The sequence below is a fragment of the Thamnophis elegans genome, chromosome 1, assembly GCF_009769535.1.
Source record: "Thamnophis elegans isolate rThaEle1 chromosome 1, rThaEle1.pri, whole genome shotgun sequence".
Taxonomy (NCBI): Eukaryota; Metazoa; Chordata; class Lepidosauria; order Squamata; family Colubridae; genus Thamnophis; species Thamnophis elegans.
In genome coordinates, this window is record NC_045541.1 from 100,841,963 (window position 1) to 100,860,915 (window position 18,953).

The 18,953-nt window shown below is 40.0% G+C and overlaps 1 protein-coding gene across 1 annotated transcript in view; it reads left to right on the top strand.

The window, feature by feature from the left end:
• Positions 1 to 18,370, top strand: part of LOC116509157 (catalase-like) — a 29,011-nt gene extending 10,641 nt beyond the window's left edge. The window contains exons 4-13 of the mRNA XM_032218156.1: positions 560 to 690; positions 2,519 to 2,623; positions 5,264 to 5,389; positions 6,613 to 6,804; positions 6,910 to 7,062; positions 7,947 to 8,085; positions 11,934 to 12,064; positions 13,677 to 13,788; positions 17,796 to 17,910; positions 18,328 to 18,370. Coding sequence (XP_032074047.1) covers positions 560 to 690; positions 2,519 to 2,623; positions 5,264 to 5,389; positions 6,613 to 6,804; positions 6,910 to 7,062; positions 7,947 to 8,085; positions 11,934 to 12,064; positions 13,677 to 13,788; positions 17,796 to 17,910; positions 18,328 to 18,370 — 1,247 coding nt within the window. The remainder of the gene's footprint in view (positions 1 to 559; positions 691 to 2,518; positions 2,624 to 5,263; positions 5,390 to 6,612; positions 6,805 to 6,909; positions 7,063 to 7,946; positions 8,086 to 11,933; positions 12,065 to 13,676; positions 13,789 to 17,795; positions 17,911 to 18,327) is intronic.
• Positions 18,371 to 18,953: the final 583 nt, after the last annotated feature.

Below are 18,953 nucleotides of genomic sequence, written 5' to 3' on the forward strand. Positions count from 1 at the left end.
TGAGCAAGTTTTAGTAATACCCAAAATATAGGTGTATTATTTCTCTAAAGGATGTTTATGTCTGTATGTATCTGAAAGAATAATGACATATAATTTATAACATTATTTGACAGTTTGATTAAAACAGCTGTTTTTTTAAAATTTGTATTGCCTTGTTTTGTTTGATGTTTTTAATTGTTTTAATTTAGTATTATATTTTCTAAACTGTCCACAGTCTGCTGAGTGGGCATCTCCAATACATTTAAAGAATGAAACCAAGGTGTAAATTTAATGAATATTTCATAAGTGCTTTTTCTGCATTTAGTGAGTGAATGTATTTTGTAAATTATTTGTGTTTAAAAGATCATTTATAAGTAATGTTTATTAAGTCACACCTTCCTAGCCTCCTGCTATCCCTCTGAACTTTAGATTACTTCTGTGCAATTCTGTTTCTGCTCCTTATCTCTTAAATGTCAACTTTCTGGATTATAGATTCTACCTTAAATAAATAAATTGGCAATGTCATTCAGGGTATTAGATTATGAGCATAGGATTTAATCACAGGATATAATTTTTTTAGCTGGAGAATCAGGCTCAGCTGACACAGTGCGTGACCCTCGAGGCTTTGCAATGAAGTTCTACACTGAAGATGGAAATTGGGATCTTGTAGGGAACAACACTCCCATCTTCTTCATTAGAGATCCATTACTGGTAAATTGGAACATTAATGATATTTATGATTTATGGCACCTTAAAAAGTAAAGAAAAATAAAATGGTGTGTATTTAAAGCAATATCTTCTAACAAGGGTCTTCTATGCCATTTGAATGTGTATAGTAATACAAATAAATATTCTATCTCAAATGTTTCAATTGCAGTGATGCAATTTGCATATGTGAGCACATTCAAACCATTAATTTAATGGACCTGAAATTAACTCTATAAATAAATATTCCTGACTTGGATTATTTCCCATGTAGGTTTCTCTTGATGATCCATATTTAAAATTTTATTAAAATGGGATGCCACTAAAGGGTTTGCAAATATTCAGCTTGCAAAACTGAATATCATTGTCTAAATATTTGCAAATAATATCAGGATAACATAATCGTCTGAGAGGGAAAAAAAGCTTGGCAAAAACAAAAATTATGCTATCTGAAATTCTAAGTAAATAATATGCTTTAAATCAGGTTTCTGCCATAATAAGCATGGTCGTTGTTTTGGAACCTGCCATTATAGTTTCTTTCGGACACTTAGAACTCATTGACACTGTATTGCAAACTGCCAACAGTTCTCTAGCACAGTGTTTTTCAACCACTGTGCCACGGCACACTAGTGTGCCGTGACATAGTGTAAGGTGTGCCGTGGGAAAAACACTTTATATATAGTCAATATAGGCACAGAGTTAAATTTTTTAAACATTTTCTAATGGTGGTGTGCCTAGTGATTTTTTTCATGAAAAAAGTGTGCCTTTGCACAAAAAAGGTTGAAAAACACTGCTCTAGCAGGACTTTTAGTTCCTGAGCAGAGAGCAGGACTTTTAGTTCCTGAGCAGAGAGAGAGACTGTTATGCTGTCTGCACTGCTCCTCCCAAGGCCTCTTCCGCAACCCTATCCTCCTTGTCTACTGTGCTACCTCTCTGCTCTGTGGCTATAAATCGTCTGGGCTGAAAATCCTGCTTGAATTTTGGGTTGGATCTTTTTCAGCAACCCCTCAGAAACGAGAGGAAGTCCTCTTGTCTGTGTGGGCTGGCTATAAACATTTCATACTGCAAATGCTCCATGCTGAAATCTTTGCATTTCAAGTTATAAATTTTTCAACCAGTCCCAAGAAAATAAAGGAATTTGGCAGGTAGCAGCAGTGACTTGCAACCTTTTCTACTAGCTTCCCCATTGTTCCCTGTCAGCTTCTGGGGAAGCTGACAGGGAACACTGCAAATGGTGATCACATGATGTAGGGCAACCAACCACAAGTACAAACAGGTACCCATATCACTATCAAGATTATGGGGGCACTACAACAATCATAACTTTGGGCATAAGTGATAACCCCTTTGTTCAGTGAACTTATAATTTTGAATGGTCACTATGCAAATGGTTGTTAAGCAAGGACTACGTGTAGATTTTGTAGGTATGTGGTGGCTCAGTGGCTAAGACGCTGAGCTTGTCGATCAGAAAAGCTGGCAGTTCGGCAGTTCAAATCCCTAGCACCATTTAACAGAGTGAGATCCTGTTACTTATCCTAGCTTCTGCCAACGTAGCAGTTTGAAAGCATGTAAAAATGCAAGCAGAAAAATAGGAACCACCTTTGGTGAGAAGCTAACAGTGTTCCGTGTGCCTTCGGCGTTTAGTCATGCCAGCCACATGACCACAGAGACGTCTTTGGACAGTGCTGGTTTTTCAGCTTTGAAATGGACATGAGCACCACCCCTTAGAGTCAGGAATGACTAGCACATATGTGCGAGGAGAACTTTTACCTTTACCCGTAGATTTAAATTTAAGTGTATAGCATTTTAATTCTTCGTTCTTATATTCTGTTAGTTTCCATCTTTTATTCATACTCAAAAGAGGAATCCACAGACACATCTGAAAGACCCAAACATGGCATGGGACTTCTGGAGTCTTCGCCCTGAATCTTTGCACCAGGTAAGATTTTACCCCCTTTTAGTCTGTTTCATTTAAGTAATCTATTCTTCAACTTGAGCTCAGAGGAAATGACAGAGACCAGGAGATATAAAGACTTGATTCTTATTATGTTGTTATATTAAATTACATTTTTCATCGTAGAAAAATTTCTCAAGAGAGAACTGGGTTTAGTTTCTATGGCATCGTCATTTTTTAAGATAAAAGCCAAAAAGTTACAATAAGCCATTTCTTGTTCCAGTTCCACTCTTGCAAACATGAAGGGAAGGAGAGAAATATAGGGTAGTATCTAGAATTCCTTGAAATTAATATGTTTGGCTTTGCCAGTAGAAATATGAATATAGAACTATGCATACAGTGTGTATAAATGCCATAAATTATGATGAAGAACAATGTTTTTTATTTATCTGTTGTTACCTTACATTTGCAAAATCAATAAAAATTTCATAACATACAAAAAGCAACTAAAAAGATTTTTTTAAAAAATAATGCTAGTTGAGTTTAAGACTATTTTTTTAAAGAAAAACTCAAGACTGTTTTCAAAGCTTGCTTTATATATAAAGAAGAAACTATCCATCTTTTCCCATGGAAAGATTTGCAGAATCTGTGTTTAGATTATATGGTTGTAGTTAGAATGCTTAATTATGGGAATAAAATAGCAATAGCAATTAGACTTATACTTCTCCATAGTGCTTTACAGCATTCTCTGAGAATTTAACAAATTTTACAAATTGCCCCAACAACCTTGATCCTCCTTTTACTACATACTACAGTCAGGATTGAATGCCTAGCTATGGGCAGAGTTAACCTGCAATACTGTATTCTAACCTGTATTCTAACTACTGCGTTACCATACAGTGTTAGAATGCAGTATTGCAGTAATAAACGCTCAGTAACATAAGCTAGTAATTGAAATACTGAGTTTCACACAGTCAACTCCAATTATTTTAATTCCTGGCTGGAAAATAATTTGGGATGTTCTGAGACAGCATTAGATTTATTGGGAAGATATTGGAGATATTTTTATTTGATTGTTGTTTTGTTAGTAGCAAAATCATGACTGACCCATCATGATCCCATAGGCAACATTCCTCCAGGCTTTCCTGTCCTCTGTCATCCCCCACTGTCCATTTAAGCCCATGCCAACTGCTTCAATGACTCCAGCCAGCCACCTTATTCTCTGTTATCCCCTTCTTCTTTTGCCCTCAACCATGAGTCTTTCCTTCTCATTAGGTGGCCAAAGTATTTGAGTTTAATCTTCAAGATCTGGCCTTCTAAAAAGCAGTCAGGGTTGATCTCATCTAGGACTGACCGGTTTGATCACCTTGCAGTCCAAGGGACTTGCAGGAATCTTCTCCAGCACAATAGTTCAAAGGCCTCAATTTTTTTCCTATTCTTTTTATTTGATTAATTCCTAAATTAAGTTTAACCATTTGTTGTACATAGTCCAGAGATGTTCCTTAGAAATTGTTCTTCAATTGTAGATATATTACTTATTTATTGTGTAGCTCTTTCTCCTACAACAATTTACTTCTTTCAGTAATCAGCATTGCTTCTTTCCTAGGTCTGAGAAATAGTGACTGGCCCAAGATTACCTAGCTGGCTTTGTGCATAAGGTACGGCTAGAACAGTGGGCCAGTCACTATTTCTCAGACCTAGGAATGAAGCAATGGAAACAAGGGCTGTTGTTGTGAGGAAAATAGGAGGGAGGAGTATTTGGTATGTTTGCCACCTTGAGGTATTTTTAAAAATAAAGGTGGTCCTTATTCCTGAGGAGTGCTCAGTTGCAAGTTTTTTATAGAAATCAATTGAAGATATACCACTTCATTTCATACCTGTTTTTAAAGCAACTGGCCAATTGCGCACATGCGCACATGCACACAGCGTGCGGCGCCTGCACGAGCTCCAACAAGCAGCTGGGTGTAACAGGGGCAGTGGAGTGTGCATGTGTGTGCAGTGCCCACATACATGCACACTTCACCGCCCCTGTGCACAAAAAGGATGTGCGGCCCCTGTGAGCAGTGTACCGTTAGCGACAGGGAGAGGAATCCACCACTGTACTAGCCGTACCTTATTCACAAAGCCAGCTGTGCATATGTGTGCAATTGGCCAGTGGCCTTAAAAACAGGTATGGAACACGAGCAGGTAGGTGGGCCAAACAAGCCATTGTACCGGTATGCTGTCAGCTGCTCCTAGCTAGTACTGGTAGGGCTGTACCGGGCCTTACCAGGGGGAACCCACCACTGGGCTAGAAGACACACTCCTGCTTTCTAGGGCTAGAACTGACATTCTCCTGGCGATTTAATATTATACTACACTGGATCCTGTGTGTAACATTTACTTAACAGTATATGATTGTTCCTTCCCTTAATATGTTGCTAACTGGCTCAGATGCTATTTTTTGTCTGAAACATGAGTGTATGAAAGGCAGCATTCTCTACACGGAGCCTAATTATTCTTATTTCTTGAATGAATATTCTAAAACTGCAATATGACATTATAGATATTGAGTAGGGCTGGATGAGAATAGGCAAGAAATATAATTGGAATCTACTTTTGTGCGGAAGGAGACAGTTGTTCAATGGAATCCAGCCTCTGTGTTCTCATTAAAGATGGCTATGTACGTTGTTTTGGCTCATGTAGGTATCATTCTTGTTCAGCGATCGTGGCATTCCAGATGGGCACCGTCACATGAATGGCTATGGGTCACATACTTTTAAGCTAGTCAATGCTTACGGAAATGCAGTATACTGCAAATTCCATGTAAAGGTAATTATGGCCTACTGTTACTATTTTCTCTTCTATGTTGAGCCATCAAAAGTCTGTCCCTGACTCCACTTTCTGATAACATATCTTATTTCTTTCTATCTATATTGACTATGCAGTAAATTGCTAGGCAAAGCCACTTGCATTCATATCAGTTCCTGTTTTTAATTAATAACAATATTTCTTTTAGCAAAAATCATCTATTTTCCTTCATAATGTTAGGAAATTTTACTCCTTCCCCCGTAATACTGTTTTTTCTGCATATAATTTCACAATATATCCTTGGGCCTAGATTTGTTTCTTGTATAGCAGCTTTATAAACATTCTTTTACAGCACATTTACATTTTTAATGCAGATTGCTCTCATTGGGTTTAGGCGTGCATTTTTTAAAAATAATCTTGTAGTCCCTTAATTCGGAGTAGAGTCTGGGTGACTGGACGGAGCTGAGCATTTACTGACTAGATGCCCTTCCTTACTCCTACATAGAGTTGTCAGCAGATATTTTTTCTTTATACGCTGAGAGTGAGACATCTGCCATTACCCGGGATTGAACTCCCAACATTCCGAGTGGGATGGGTGGGTGAGTGAAGACTCTCACCATTAGGCCATCATGTTGTTTAGTGCTGTGGTGGCAAACCTATGGCACATGTGCCCAAAGTGACATGCGAAGCCATGTCGCCTGGCACATGTGGCTTTGCCTGTTTGTCTTCCAGGTTTCTGGTACACATGCGTGTGGAGTGATCAGCTGTCCTTCACATGTACGGCAGTGCCAAAAACCATTGTGTGCATGTGCGCCGGTCAGCTGATTGTCGGGTGTGCATGCACACCAGAACCCAGAAGTTCAGCTTTTCTGGAGCATGATTCCTTTTTACATGTGGCAGTGCCGAAAACCAGGCTGCACATGAATGCCAGCCAGCTGATTGTTGGGCACGCATGTGCGCTAAACCCAGAAGTTCAGCTTTTCTGCAGTGCAACCCCGGTGAGCATGTGCATGCGCGCACGATGTTTACACACGAAAATTCACCATCACTGACCTAGTGGGTAACAGGATATATTAAGAATAACTATTTCTATATTTAGTCCTTATTAGTAGCTAATTTTACTCCTTCCATCCATAGTACTGTACATATAATTTCACAATATATATTTGTAGATAGATTTATAACTACATTTAGCAACTTTTGGTAACAAATTATTAATTAACATAGCATTTCAATATTTTTAGACCGATCAAGGAATTAAAAACATATCTGTCAAAGACGCAGAAAGACTGGCTTCTGAAGATCCGGATTATGGCCTACGTGATCTTTACAATGCAATTGCTAATGAAAACTTCCCCTCTTGGACTTTCAACATTCAAGTTATGACATTTGAACAAGCTGAGAACTTTCCATTTAATCCTTTTGATGTAACAAAGGTGAGTATATTTTTGTGACCTTTTCACCAGCACAGCACAGAGTAGAAAAGGTAGATTTCTACATCTTGCAAACTCAAGCTGGAACATCTTGGTCATATATTCTAGGTTTGGCCTCATAAAGATTATCCTCTCATCCCTGTGGGAAAAGTTGTCTTAAACCGAAATCCCGTCAATTATTTTGCTGAAGTGGAACAATTGGCCTTTGACCCAAGCAACATGCCTCAAGGAATTGAACCTAGCCCTGATAAAATGTTACAGGTAACCAGAATAGATTTTCCTCCCCTATTCATTGAATTGTGAGACTAGGCCAGTGTTTTTCAACCTTTTTTGTGCAAAGGCACACTTTTTTCATGAAAAAAATCACGAGGCACACCACCATTAGAAAATGTTAAAAAAATTTAACTCTGTGCCTATATTGACTATATATAAAGTCTTTTTCCCACGGCACACCTTACACTATGTCACGGCACACTAGTGTGCCGCGGCACAGTGGTTGAAAAACACTGGACTAGGCAACCCAGCCTGTCAATCAGATAACTTTTGCAATAATGAAAACATGTTAACCTCAATCTGTTTGGTATTAGAATTTTTTCTTTGCCCCATGCTTTTCAATTTTTTGGTGTGTTGGGTTTTTTGTTTTTGCCTCTGAATATTAAAACAATTCGTAAAAAGAATACCATTCGTTATTTTCACCTTAGGCACTAGCAGAGCTTGACACAAGGAAGTTGTTTGTTTTTAAGACCCCCATTCTAAATATAGTTAATGAACTGAAAGATTGTAAGTTTGTTATTTGATTAAATCATTAATTTGAGGACCTCTTAGATTATAAATTATTTAAGAAAGAAAAGAAAAAGTCTGAGGAAAAAGAAAAAGTCTGAGGAAGAAGAAAAAGAAAGCATGAAAGTCATTGTTCTAATTTTGTTGCCACTTTCTGCTATATTTTACAGAGACCTTTGATCTGAATCTACAGGTTTGTTTCTGGGCCATGTTATTGGGTCCTCTGAAATCAAGACTTTTCCCTCCTGTGAAGTAGGACCAGCAATAATCTTTCAAAAGCAGTGATGATATAGGCAGTGTTGAGAAAAACCTAGGGAAAAGCTATCTGCTTCTTCACTTTTCCCCCTGTGATATATTTTTTCTAGGGTCGTCTTTTCTCATATCGAGATACCCACGCGCATCGTCTGGGAACCAACTACCTTCAAATTCCTGTAAATTGTCCATATCGAACTAGGGTGGCCAATTACCAGAGAGATGGATTTATGTGCATTTCTGATAACCAGGGTAAATCTGAAAATAACGTTTGGGAGCTAGGTTATGCCAGTAATTTCGAGTAACCTTTGCAAGTGCCTTTTTTTCATTGACATTGACATCTCGGCTTAACTACTTAAGTCATATAAGCTGATAGCTGTTTTCTTCATTTCTATTTTATCTGATCAATTTCTCCCTCGTTTTTATTATGTGGACTTGTAAAAAGGTTTAGATTTGGATGTGGTGCTATGCTTTATTCAATAGGTTTAGCAAACAAACTCTCTGCTCTACACATACATACATAGCTACAGCTATAGCACTTAGACTTGAGTTCTGTAGTGCTTTACAGCACTCTCTGAGCAGTTTACAGAGTCAGCATTATACCCCCCCAACAATCTGGATTCACATTTTACTGGCTTTGGAAGGATGGAAGGCTGAGTCAACCTTGAGCCGATCAGGATCAAACTCCAGGCTGTGGGCAGAGTTTGCTTGCAATATTGCATACTAACCACTGCCTACCAGGGCTCTTTGTATATTGTTCTGATCTAGGCGTCCCAGGAGCATGAAGCAACTCCTTGTCTCAACAAAAATCCCTTTCATTTATTTACTGTGAATTTTGCTCATTCACATCCAGCAAAGTCTTTCAAGGGAAGATTTATAGTCACAGACCTTATCTGGCTTGGAGAGCTGGGAGGGTGATATCTGCAAAACTTGGCAAGGAGTCTCAGAAAGTCATGAACCAATTAAATGAACTGTTTCCTGCAAACTCCACTCCCCTTTCATTCTTCTTTTATTTCCTCTGGGAAGGCCATTCATCGTCCACCTGTGGTCTTACTCCCAAGTCAATCCCTGTCATTTAGCTGTTCCCTTTGTCTGGCAACTCTGTGCATGCACACACTGGGAACAGGCTCCAGCTGTTCATCTGCCTCATTGATTTCTGACTCTGAAGGCAGCTGATAACTGGCATACGGCTCTGGCCCCCTCTCTGCCTCCAACACAGAGCCCTCATCAGAGCCTTCCCCAGACTCCAAGACTGGCCCATGTTCCTCTCCAACCTCCTCACTGGCTGAATCTGCTGCCAGCCCTCAGCCTGCTGGCAGGCCACAACACAAAGAACATATTGCCATGGCCCCATTGGAGCCTGATTCGGAGGACTAGTAGTCAAAATTGGGACCGTTCTATAGGGATTGGACCCTTGGATCTCCCTTGGCATGTTTGGAGAGGCCAGGGGCTGAGGACAATGTTGTCCCAGCCCCTCAAACATTGGGGGAGATGATCGACCAGACAGAGCACTGCTTGACTGCACAGACATGGAAAGATCGGCTGCTGACAGGCAGTCATGCTGATAGGCAGCAGATCTCTTCTGATGAGGAACATCTGCCTCCTCCACTGGATCCAAGGGCAAGGAGAGTGCAGTGGAGGCAAGTACAGAGAAGGACTGCAAGGCTACTCAGGAGGAACTTGCACCACACCCTCACAAGGAACACCTGGAATAGAGTAACTGAAGGAAAAGTAGGGAGTTTGCTTTGGCTTATACCTCCTGGCTTCAACTCGTGCATGTTGTGGTTAGCTTTGTCTTGCTTGGAAGATTCCTCTTTGCCTTTTGTCTTGAATCTAGCCCTTCTCTTGTGGACTCCTTTTGGCCTTTGCTTCACTGTGCCTTTGGAACTGCTTCTTGCCTTAGACCTTTTCTTTGCTCTGAGGACTGCCATTGTCTTGTGCCTGGACTCTATCTTGTGGACTGGATTTGGAACCCTGAACTTTTCTTGTAAGCATGCTCCTACTCTGTGGGCTTTATTTATACTATAGGGGCTGTTGTTTAGTGGATTGAGGGTGGCTGTCTTCGGGGTAGTATGGGGGGGAGATTTAGTGGTCATTGCAGCGCCATTTGCTGGAGAGAAATAAAGGACTCTCTAGAGGCGATCACCAGGGTCATAACATATATATATGTTAACAAATAACAGTTAATGGAAAGCTAGTATGCTGCAAAGGAAACATAGGGTGTCCTCCCCCTCCCCGCCCCAACACTGCTGTTACACTCTATATCAGTGATGGCAAATCTTTTTTGGGTCACGTGCCAAAAACGGGGGGAGCCCAGGAAGGTCGTGTGCAGGCATGACACACCCATAATGCTATGTGTGCGACCCTGAAGCTTCCGGAGTGTGAAAAACCGGCCTAATGAGCAAACCGGAAGTTCAGGAATGGTTTGCTCGTAGTTTTTTTTTTTTTGCCCTCCGGAGCCTTCAGGGAAGTCTCCTGAAGGCTCTGGAGGGCAAAAAACAGCACTACAGTCAAACCGGAAATCACTTCTGGTTTGGCCGTAATGCCGTTTTTCGGCCTCTGGAGCCTTTAGGGAAGCTTCCTGAAGGCTCCGGAGGGCGAAAAATGGTGCTATGGCCAAACCGAAAGTCCATCCCAAACTTCCGGTTTGGACGTAGGGCCTGTTTTCCTTGAAGCCTCTGGAGGGCGAAAAATGGCCTCAAAAAAAGGCCGAAGTCAACTGGCCAGAGTGCGCATGTGGCTGGAGCTGACAGGGCAATGCCCCATGTGCCCTAACAAATGTCTCCACGTGCCACCGCGTGCCATCACGGCTCTATATAGTCTCTTGAACATATTTTGTGATCATACTTAAGACAAGCATTTTGCCAAATTTCTGTTTATGCTCTCAAAGTTTCAAATGTGTCTATTAATTCAAGAAGGTTGGGAACTTCTGAAGTATACTAGAATATAGATAATTTGGTTAAGCATATTATATGACCTTCAGAATCTGATTTCTGCACTTTGCCAAAGGGAATCCTCTCAGCAGGTGGCAGCAGCGTTCAACCTTCCCTGCTGGTTTACCCATTGACCTTCTGGGGAAAGCAGCATGGGATCGCAAATGGTGATCACATGATTGGCAACTATTTGTTAGCTTGGCAACTATTTGTTAGTGTGAATAGGTTGCCAAGCACCCAGATCGAGATAATAGGATGGGGAAGGTGGCACAACATTTTACAGTGGCTGAAAGTCTTTGTAGGTTGTAAAACACCAGTTCTGAAGCCGTTGTAACTTTGGACAGATGTTAAATAACTAGTGATAAGTTGAGGACTGTCTATCAAATCAGATTGCAGTCCAGAGTTGTTAGGACAGTGACCCAAAATAGATGGATCTCTCTCTTCCTCCCTCCCTCCCTCCCTCCCTCTCATCCACCCATCCACATCTGAGCGGACTCACGCATATAGACACACTCACATTTTGGGTGAGCAGAGAGGATGGGTACTGAAGTTTACAAAGTTTAAGCTTTCACTGCAGTTATTTTGTGCTTTTCATCTCAACTGTTATATAACTGAAGTGAGGTTGTGTATCAAAGGCAAAGCACTTGAGAAATGGTTTCAGGGCTCTCAGCCTCCTCACCTCTGATGTAGAACAATATATGAGACGTCCACATGTTTACCCCACAAATGATTCTAAAATGGGCCAAAAATTAGCATAATAAATGAATTCATTATTTTTATTACTGCTGGAAGCAAATTAATAGACCGACAATATTACAATATTTACAATACAGACATTACAATATGGTTGTGAGTCAATTAACGTTACAAATATATGTAGGTTAATTTCACCTTCAGGCTTTTTTTCTTATGTTAAGAAGATAATTACAGGAACAGAGAATCAAAGCCCTAAATGGTTTTTTTGTTTGTTTGTTTTGGGAATTGGAAGCAGCTAAGAATAGTTTGAAGGAATTCAGTTCTCTGAAAAGGGATTGTAGAAATGCCATTAGTTTGCAAAAACAAGTTTGTGGTTGTAAGACATAGTGATGTGTTTGCAGAGCTGATACATTTGCATTCTTTGCTTGCATTCTGTCCCATTTCTAATACATTGTAATTTTTGTTCCTTAGGTGGTGCTCCAAACTATTACCCAAATAGTTTTACTGGCCCTGAGGAGCAGCCCACTTTGAAGGAGAGCTGTGTATTTATCTCAGGCGATGTAGACCGTTTCGATAGTTCAGTTGAGGATAACGTCTCTCAAGTAAATAAAGTAGAAATGCCCTGTTACAGATAGTCCTCAACTTACAACTGTTCATTTAGGGACATTCAAAGTTACTTTTGAGCATTTTGCAGACTGACGTGAAGGTTGCAGCATCATCCATGTAATCAACATTTGGATGCTTGGCAACTGGTTCGTATTTACAGCTGCAGTATCCCTGGGTCGTGATCCACTTTTGCGATTTTCAGACAAGCAAAGTCAGTGGGGAAGCCAGATTTCTTTAACAACTGTCTTCCTAATTTAACAACTTCAGTTATTTGTTTAACAAATATGGCAAGAAAGGTCATAACATAGGGCAAAACTCACTTAACAACTGTCTCACTTAGCAACCTAAATTTTGGGCTCAACTGTGGTCGTAAATTGAGGACTACCTATGTTTTATTTTGGAAATGAACTCTCTGTAAGCACACTTTTTCTTTTTCTCTCTCTTTGTTAGCAAGGTAAATTTATCATCAACGTTCCCTTTGTACCTCTTCCAAGTACCTAATTTAAAACAAAAAATTGAGAGCACTTGCTTGATATAATTCTGTCCTCAAGTAATTAAGCTTTGGTTTCCTGTTTGCTGTCAACTTTCGTTACTCAATTTTCTCCACTAGTGGATCCATGTATAATGTGATTATTCAGTCTCTTGGAGTCAGTCCTCTATTTTCATGGTTTGTCAAAAATTACTATAAGGTGCCAGTCCTCTATACTGCAGATCACTCAAAAATATTCCCTTTCCTCCTTTTTATAAAAAATAATATTTGGAAGTAGTCCTTGACTTATGAACACAATTGGGACTAGATTTATACTCGTAAGTCAATGCACTCTCATGAATGGACCTGATTTTACAACATTTTGGTGGCAGTCGTTAAGCAAATCACTGTGGTCATTAAACAAATCCACACTTATTAAGTGAGCCTATTTTTTTAAATGAGTGAGGTTTTTTTACAAGTAACAAGCAAACACTGTCACAAATCAGAAATGACATAACCAGTCATAAAGGCAAGAAAGTTGACAAGATCCTAAAATGAATGTGATTGCGGTGGAGATGCGGTATGACACTTCCTGATAACCAAAAGTGCTTTATAGCAATAGCAATAGCAGTTAGACTTATATACCGCTTCATAGGGCTTTCAGCCCTCTCTAAGCGGTTTGCAGAGTCAGAATATTGCCCCCAACAATCCGGGTCCTCATTTTATGGGCTCAAAAGCACCTGTTCTGTGCCTGATATAATTTTAAAAGATTTTTAAGTGACCGATTGTACATTGACTACTATTCTGTCAATAATGCCTTGAAGGCAAATTAGGGAATATCAGGATGTAATCCGCTTGATCCAGATGTGGTCCTGAGAGCTGTTTTTGCTAAGGAGGCAGTCAGTTATCAGTGCTTTGTTTATAGCATATGAAAGGGGAGAGGGAGTTCAAAGAAGGCAGAACTTTTCACATTTTAAACAGCAGAGAGAATTCCATGATAATCGTAAATAGCCATCAGTTTATTCTCATTGATTTAATAACTGAGGTTGATACTGTTCATGAAATTGGAATTGTAGAAGATTTCTATTAGGTCTGCAAAAGGTATATGTATAACGATTGCTTTCACTATTTATTGAAAGGTACGGGACTTCTTTGTCAAAGTACTGAATGAGGAAGAGCGCATGAGGCTTTGTGAGAACATTGCCAACCATCTTAAGGATGCTCAGCTTTTCATCCAGAAGAGAGCTGTAAGTAACAACATAATGCATAACAATGCAGATGTTCCAATTTGAGAGGCTTTGGATGTTGGAGCATGCAGGACACACAGATATCATCTGTTGATAACCCCTTAAAGCAGCTGTGTCTTTTCTTAGTCTGCTGGCACACAATTCTGGATAAAGGCTTTTGATAGACTTTGTTTAATGACCACTCATTTAAGTATTGCTCAAAGTTATACAGAAAAAAAGGGATATATGACTTGTATTCAGACTTAGGGCACCTCAGCATCCCTGGAATCACATTATCATGATCCGGGATCTTGGCAGGTGCAGCATCCTACGGTCATGTGACCACCATTTGCAATCTTCTCAGAGATGTTCTCAAGTTGCTCAAAGTTATACAGAAAAAAGGGATATATGACTTGTATTCAGACTTAGGACACCTCAGCATCCCTGGAATCACATTATCATGATCCGGGATCTTGGCAGGTGCAGCATCCTACGGTCATGTGACCACCATTTGCAATCTTCTCAGAGATGTTCTGACAAACAGAGTCAATAGAGAAGCGGTCAGGAGGTCATAAATCATGGTTGTGTGATGTCTTGCTTAATGACCATGGATAATTTGCTGAACAACCATGGAAAAAAGATTGTAAAATTGGGTGCAGTCACATGAAAACTCAGTTAACATTTGTACTGTTTAATGATGAATTTTCTAGTCCCACCATTGTGGTCATAAATCAAGGGCACTCCTTTTCTCTTTCTCTTTGTTTCTCACTCTGTCTCTGTCTCTGTCTCTGTCTCTCTCTTTCTCTCTCTCTGTCTGTCTGTTTGTCTGTCTGTCTGTCTCTCTCTCTCTCTAATATTAGTTAACTATATATAACTTATAACTAAATCTCTCTTTTCAGTTTAGTGTTATGGATTATGGAGATATGCATATTCTACAGCAGGGGTGTCAAACTCGCGGCCCATGGACCAGATGCATCATGTACTGGCCACGCCCACACCCAGTTTAGCAAAGGGAAGGGAAGTCACAATACATCCTGTGACAATGGCGTAACAACCCAAGTTCTACAGTATTATATTTCTGGATAGTTGTTGAGTTAATTTCCTTCTAAGTATAGATATTTCTTGTACTGAGTTAGATATTGTGTGTTCCAGAAGAAAAATACTCGGAAACCATGTTGTTGAAAAAGCCATCTTGATTTTTATGAAGTCCAGTGTGCTTCTTCCACTTAAGTCTTGTTATGTGATGGGTCAGGCAATCCATGACTTGTAGAATGACTCTGATTTGCCAGGTTTTTTCCCCTAGAAAAATTTATGGTAGTGAACCTTATGCTTGGTGATACCAAACTGTAAAGATCTGTGATTAGTGAACTGTAGATAATCAGTCACTGATATTTTAAGGTGAACCTTCTCATCCTGGGGAAGTAGGATACAAAGGTCCACCTGAAAGAGTGCCCTGAAGAATTTGCTGATTTTCTGGAAGACAAAATTTATCAGCTTTATTCCCAGTTAGATGCCGATGTGGTTGCTGGTCTAGTAGGATCACATGAGGCAGGTTCTTGTTCTGGGAACAGCTTAACCCTGTTGTTGCTGAAGGAGTGCACAGGAACCTAGGGAGTATGAGTGCAAGTATCTGTATTTTAGACCCATCCTGGCTTGTGAAAGTTTCTTGGGAATTGACATGCAGGTGGGTTCTGATGGTGTTTAATGCTTCCCTGTGGGAGAGGTTTGTGCCCAGGAGTGATATTCACTTACTTTCCCTACCCCATTCACAAATGTGAGCATGTGCGCTAGCTTCACTCATACATACCCTGTCCACGCATGCACTCAGCCTTCCACACATGCACTTTGATTGTGTGCGCAGCTTTCACGCATGCGCACGGGTTGAAAAAAGTGCCTAAATAGGACAGCATAGAGACGGGCCCACCCGCGATTTTCACTACCAGTTTGGGTGAACTAGTCCAAATCGGCTGAACCACCTCTGGTTGTGCCCCAACATTTTAAGGAGGCTGTGGTCTGCCCTCTTTTTAAGAAGCCATCACTAAATTCTATTGTGTTGAATAATTTCTGACCTGTCTCCAAGCATCCCTTTTCAGGAAAGGTGGTTGAGCAACTCTAGAGGTTCTGGATGAAATGGAATGTCTAGAACCTTTCCAATCCAGGTTGAGCCTGGATATGCGATGGAAATGGCATTGGTCATGTTATTTTATGATGTCTGGTGGGCCCGGGCTGTGGATAAGGCATCCATCCTTGCCCTGTTTGATCTCTTGGTGGCCTTCGATACCATCAATCATGATATCTTTCTGGATAGCTTCAGTAGGAGTTTTTTTGGACTGCAGTCCTAAGATTCTTCTTAAGGTGCATTGTGCCCAATTACTAGTAAGTTTTCTTCTGAATAATGCTTAGATTTGGAGCCGTTGGAGCCTTTTCAACATTTTAATTTGAAAATTAATAAAAATGTAAATTGTCAGTTTCCAGACCATATTAACTTTATTGTTGAATACATTTCATTTTGTAGAAAAATAAAGACCTTATGATAAATAATTTTAAAATCAGATTTAGATATGTTTAATTTTTACAGGTCTATGCATATTTATCCATATAATATGGCTGTAATATTATTATCATCATCATAATTATTATCTTCTTCACTAACCCCAGGGATGTGCAGTCACTAGAGGCAAGGGAGGCGGAGCCTCACCACTCTCCTCAGGAAAAGAAAAGAAATTTAAATATTTTTTTTAAATAATTAAAGCCAAGATAGTTGCTACCACATTCCAGGTCACAGTGGCTTGGTGTCTGCTTAGTGTTAACCAAAGCAGGAGGCGAGAGAACTCAGGGCCTCTTTTCCATAAGGAATTTTTCGCCTTCTAAAAGTTAATAAAGAGTTAAAAGGCAAAGAAGTTCAGATGGAAAAGAGGCACTAATTCTCCCGCTTCCTGATCTGGAAGCAGCCAATCATGTCTTCTTGAGCACGCTTACGTTGGCCGGGTTATTTCGGAGGGCGTGCTTCAGAGGAGAGAGGAGTGGGGGAGAAGGAGGAGGCTCGCTCTTCACCCTTCCCCAACCTTCCCAGGGTCCAGATTCCCTTCGCTGCAAGCCTTGCTGTCTCTTGCATCCCAAAGGTGGGTGGGTGTGGGAGCTTTGGTGGCCCCAATTATTCTCTGGGGGGTGGGGGGTGTCTCCTGGGGCTGCTGGCTAGATAGACTCCCGAGGAGTGACTCCTTCCCTCCTAGTCCCCCTGTGGGTGGCTGGAAATGTCCGCGCATTTCAGCCAGCCACAAAACGCTTAGCCGGGGGTTTCCTTACAAGAGCCAGGCTCTGCGCAGCGCCGGGAGGCCACGGAGAAGCTTTGCTCCGCTTCTCACTCAGCTTTTCCCCAGAGGCGATCCGAGACTTCAAGCGGCGGAGTTTGGAGAAGCAGCGGCCGCAGGCCAGGTCAGCGGGTGGGCAGCGGGATACTTTGCATCGTGGGAGCCACCAAGCGCCTTTGCTGCAGACCCGGGCGGCTCCCGCGATGCAAATTCCCTACCACCACCGCCGAGGCCGCAAATTCCCCCCCCCACCGCCGAGGCTTCGCAAAAGGATGCCCAGCTGAGCCTCACCAGGCATAAACCTCACCGCACATCACTAACTAACCCCTATTATTGGTATGATGATGATAACAATTCTGTTGCTTTGTATGTACATTGAGAACTTCTGCACCAGAGACAAATTCCTTGTGTGTCTAATCACACTGGTCAAATATAGTTATTCTATTCTATTCCATTCCGCTCCGCTCCGCTCCTCTCCGCTCCACTCCACTCCACTCCATTCCATATAAATTGAAAGATAAATAGTATTTTTCTTGTAAAAATAACTTTCAGCATTTCAGCTGAAAAATAGTACTTTTGCCATATCGGTAGTTGAAGTAAGTACACACCTGGTATGTTGAAATTTCATATCTCTGTGCCAATAGTTATTGACTTGTCCTCATCAGTACAGGAATTACAAAAGAGACAAATGACCTCAACTTCTCTTTGCCAATTTAGGTAGAAAACTTTACTGATGTTCATCCTGATTATGGTGCAGGGATTCAAGCCTATCTGGATAAACACAATGGTGATAAACACATTGGTGAAGGAAAAAGAAAGGTAAGAAAGCATGATTAGTTCAGGTTGCTATAGAAAGCAAATAAGGAATAAGCAATTTGAAAATAGAAGACAGAGATGCCACAAATGGCTGTGGACAGACTTAGAGGAGGAATGAGAAGAGCTTGAAAAACTCTATGTTCTTCCATATAACATACAATATCTGGGATTCCATTTTAACAAGGAATATTAAAATATTCCATTTCAGTGGAATTAAAATAGTATCTATAAATATTAGAATCACTATGGCTTCTGTCGTTATACAGTTAGCAAAAAGTACAAAGTAGCAGTAAAGAAAGGAATATCTTAGTATTTCATGTATATAAATGTATATAAAGAAATGTGTGCATATATTTAACTCTTTAAAATTAATTATGTATTTTATATTAAGACTTACTATTTTCTTTAATTATGGTTTCTAGGATTAAGTTCATACGTACACAAACTTCATTCACTGGAAAGGAGAAATCTTATATGTAAATGGTATGATGTATGATTAGCAGTGACACTGCAATTGTTTATCTGAATCCCTCAATCTGGAAAATGAGCTACGAAAAGCTTTACATGTAATGGAATTGCCTGCTATGCTATTAACTCTGTTATTCTGTTAACTGCAGACACAACCAAGTGTGATTCTGACTTTGAAAACAATTTGAATCCATCGTATAGATTGTTAATGCTGAATATATTCTGGCAGTACTTTTGAAATACATTACAATAATATTTAGTTTATTTTTGTGTATTGACATGCTTTATTATTGTAATTTTGCATTTATTTAGCAAAGGAACATACATTGCTGTGATTGATACCTTTTATTGCCAGTGCTGGCTTTCTTATTGAAGTATAACAAATCTTTTTCAAATCTCCATGTAGTACATTTAAAAACTATTGTAACATATTTGAAGCAGAATTATGTTTAAATGTCAAACTTACTTATGCTATGAAAGCTTTACATATAATGGTATTATGTTCATAGCTGTTAGCTGCAATAAAAACACATTCCAATTTGAAGATCTTTTTAAAAAAAACTATATAGATAATTTATGCTGAATCTATGTTAAT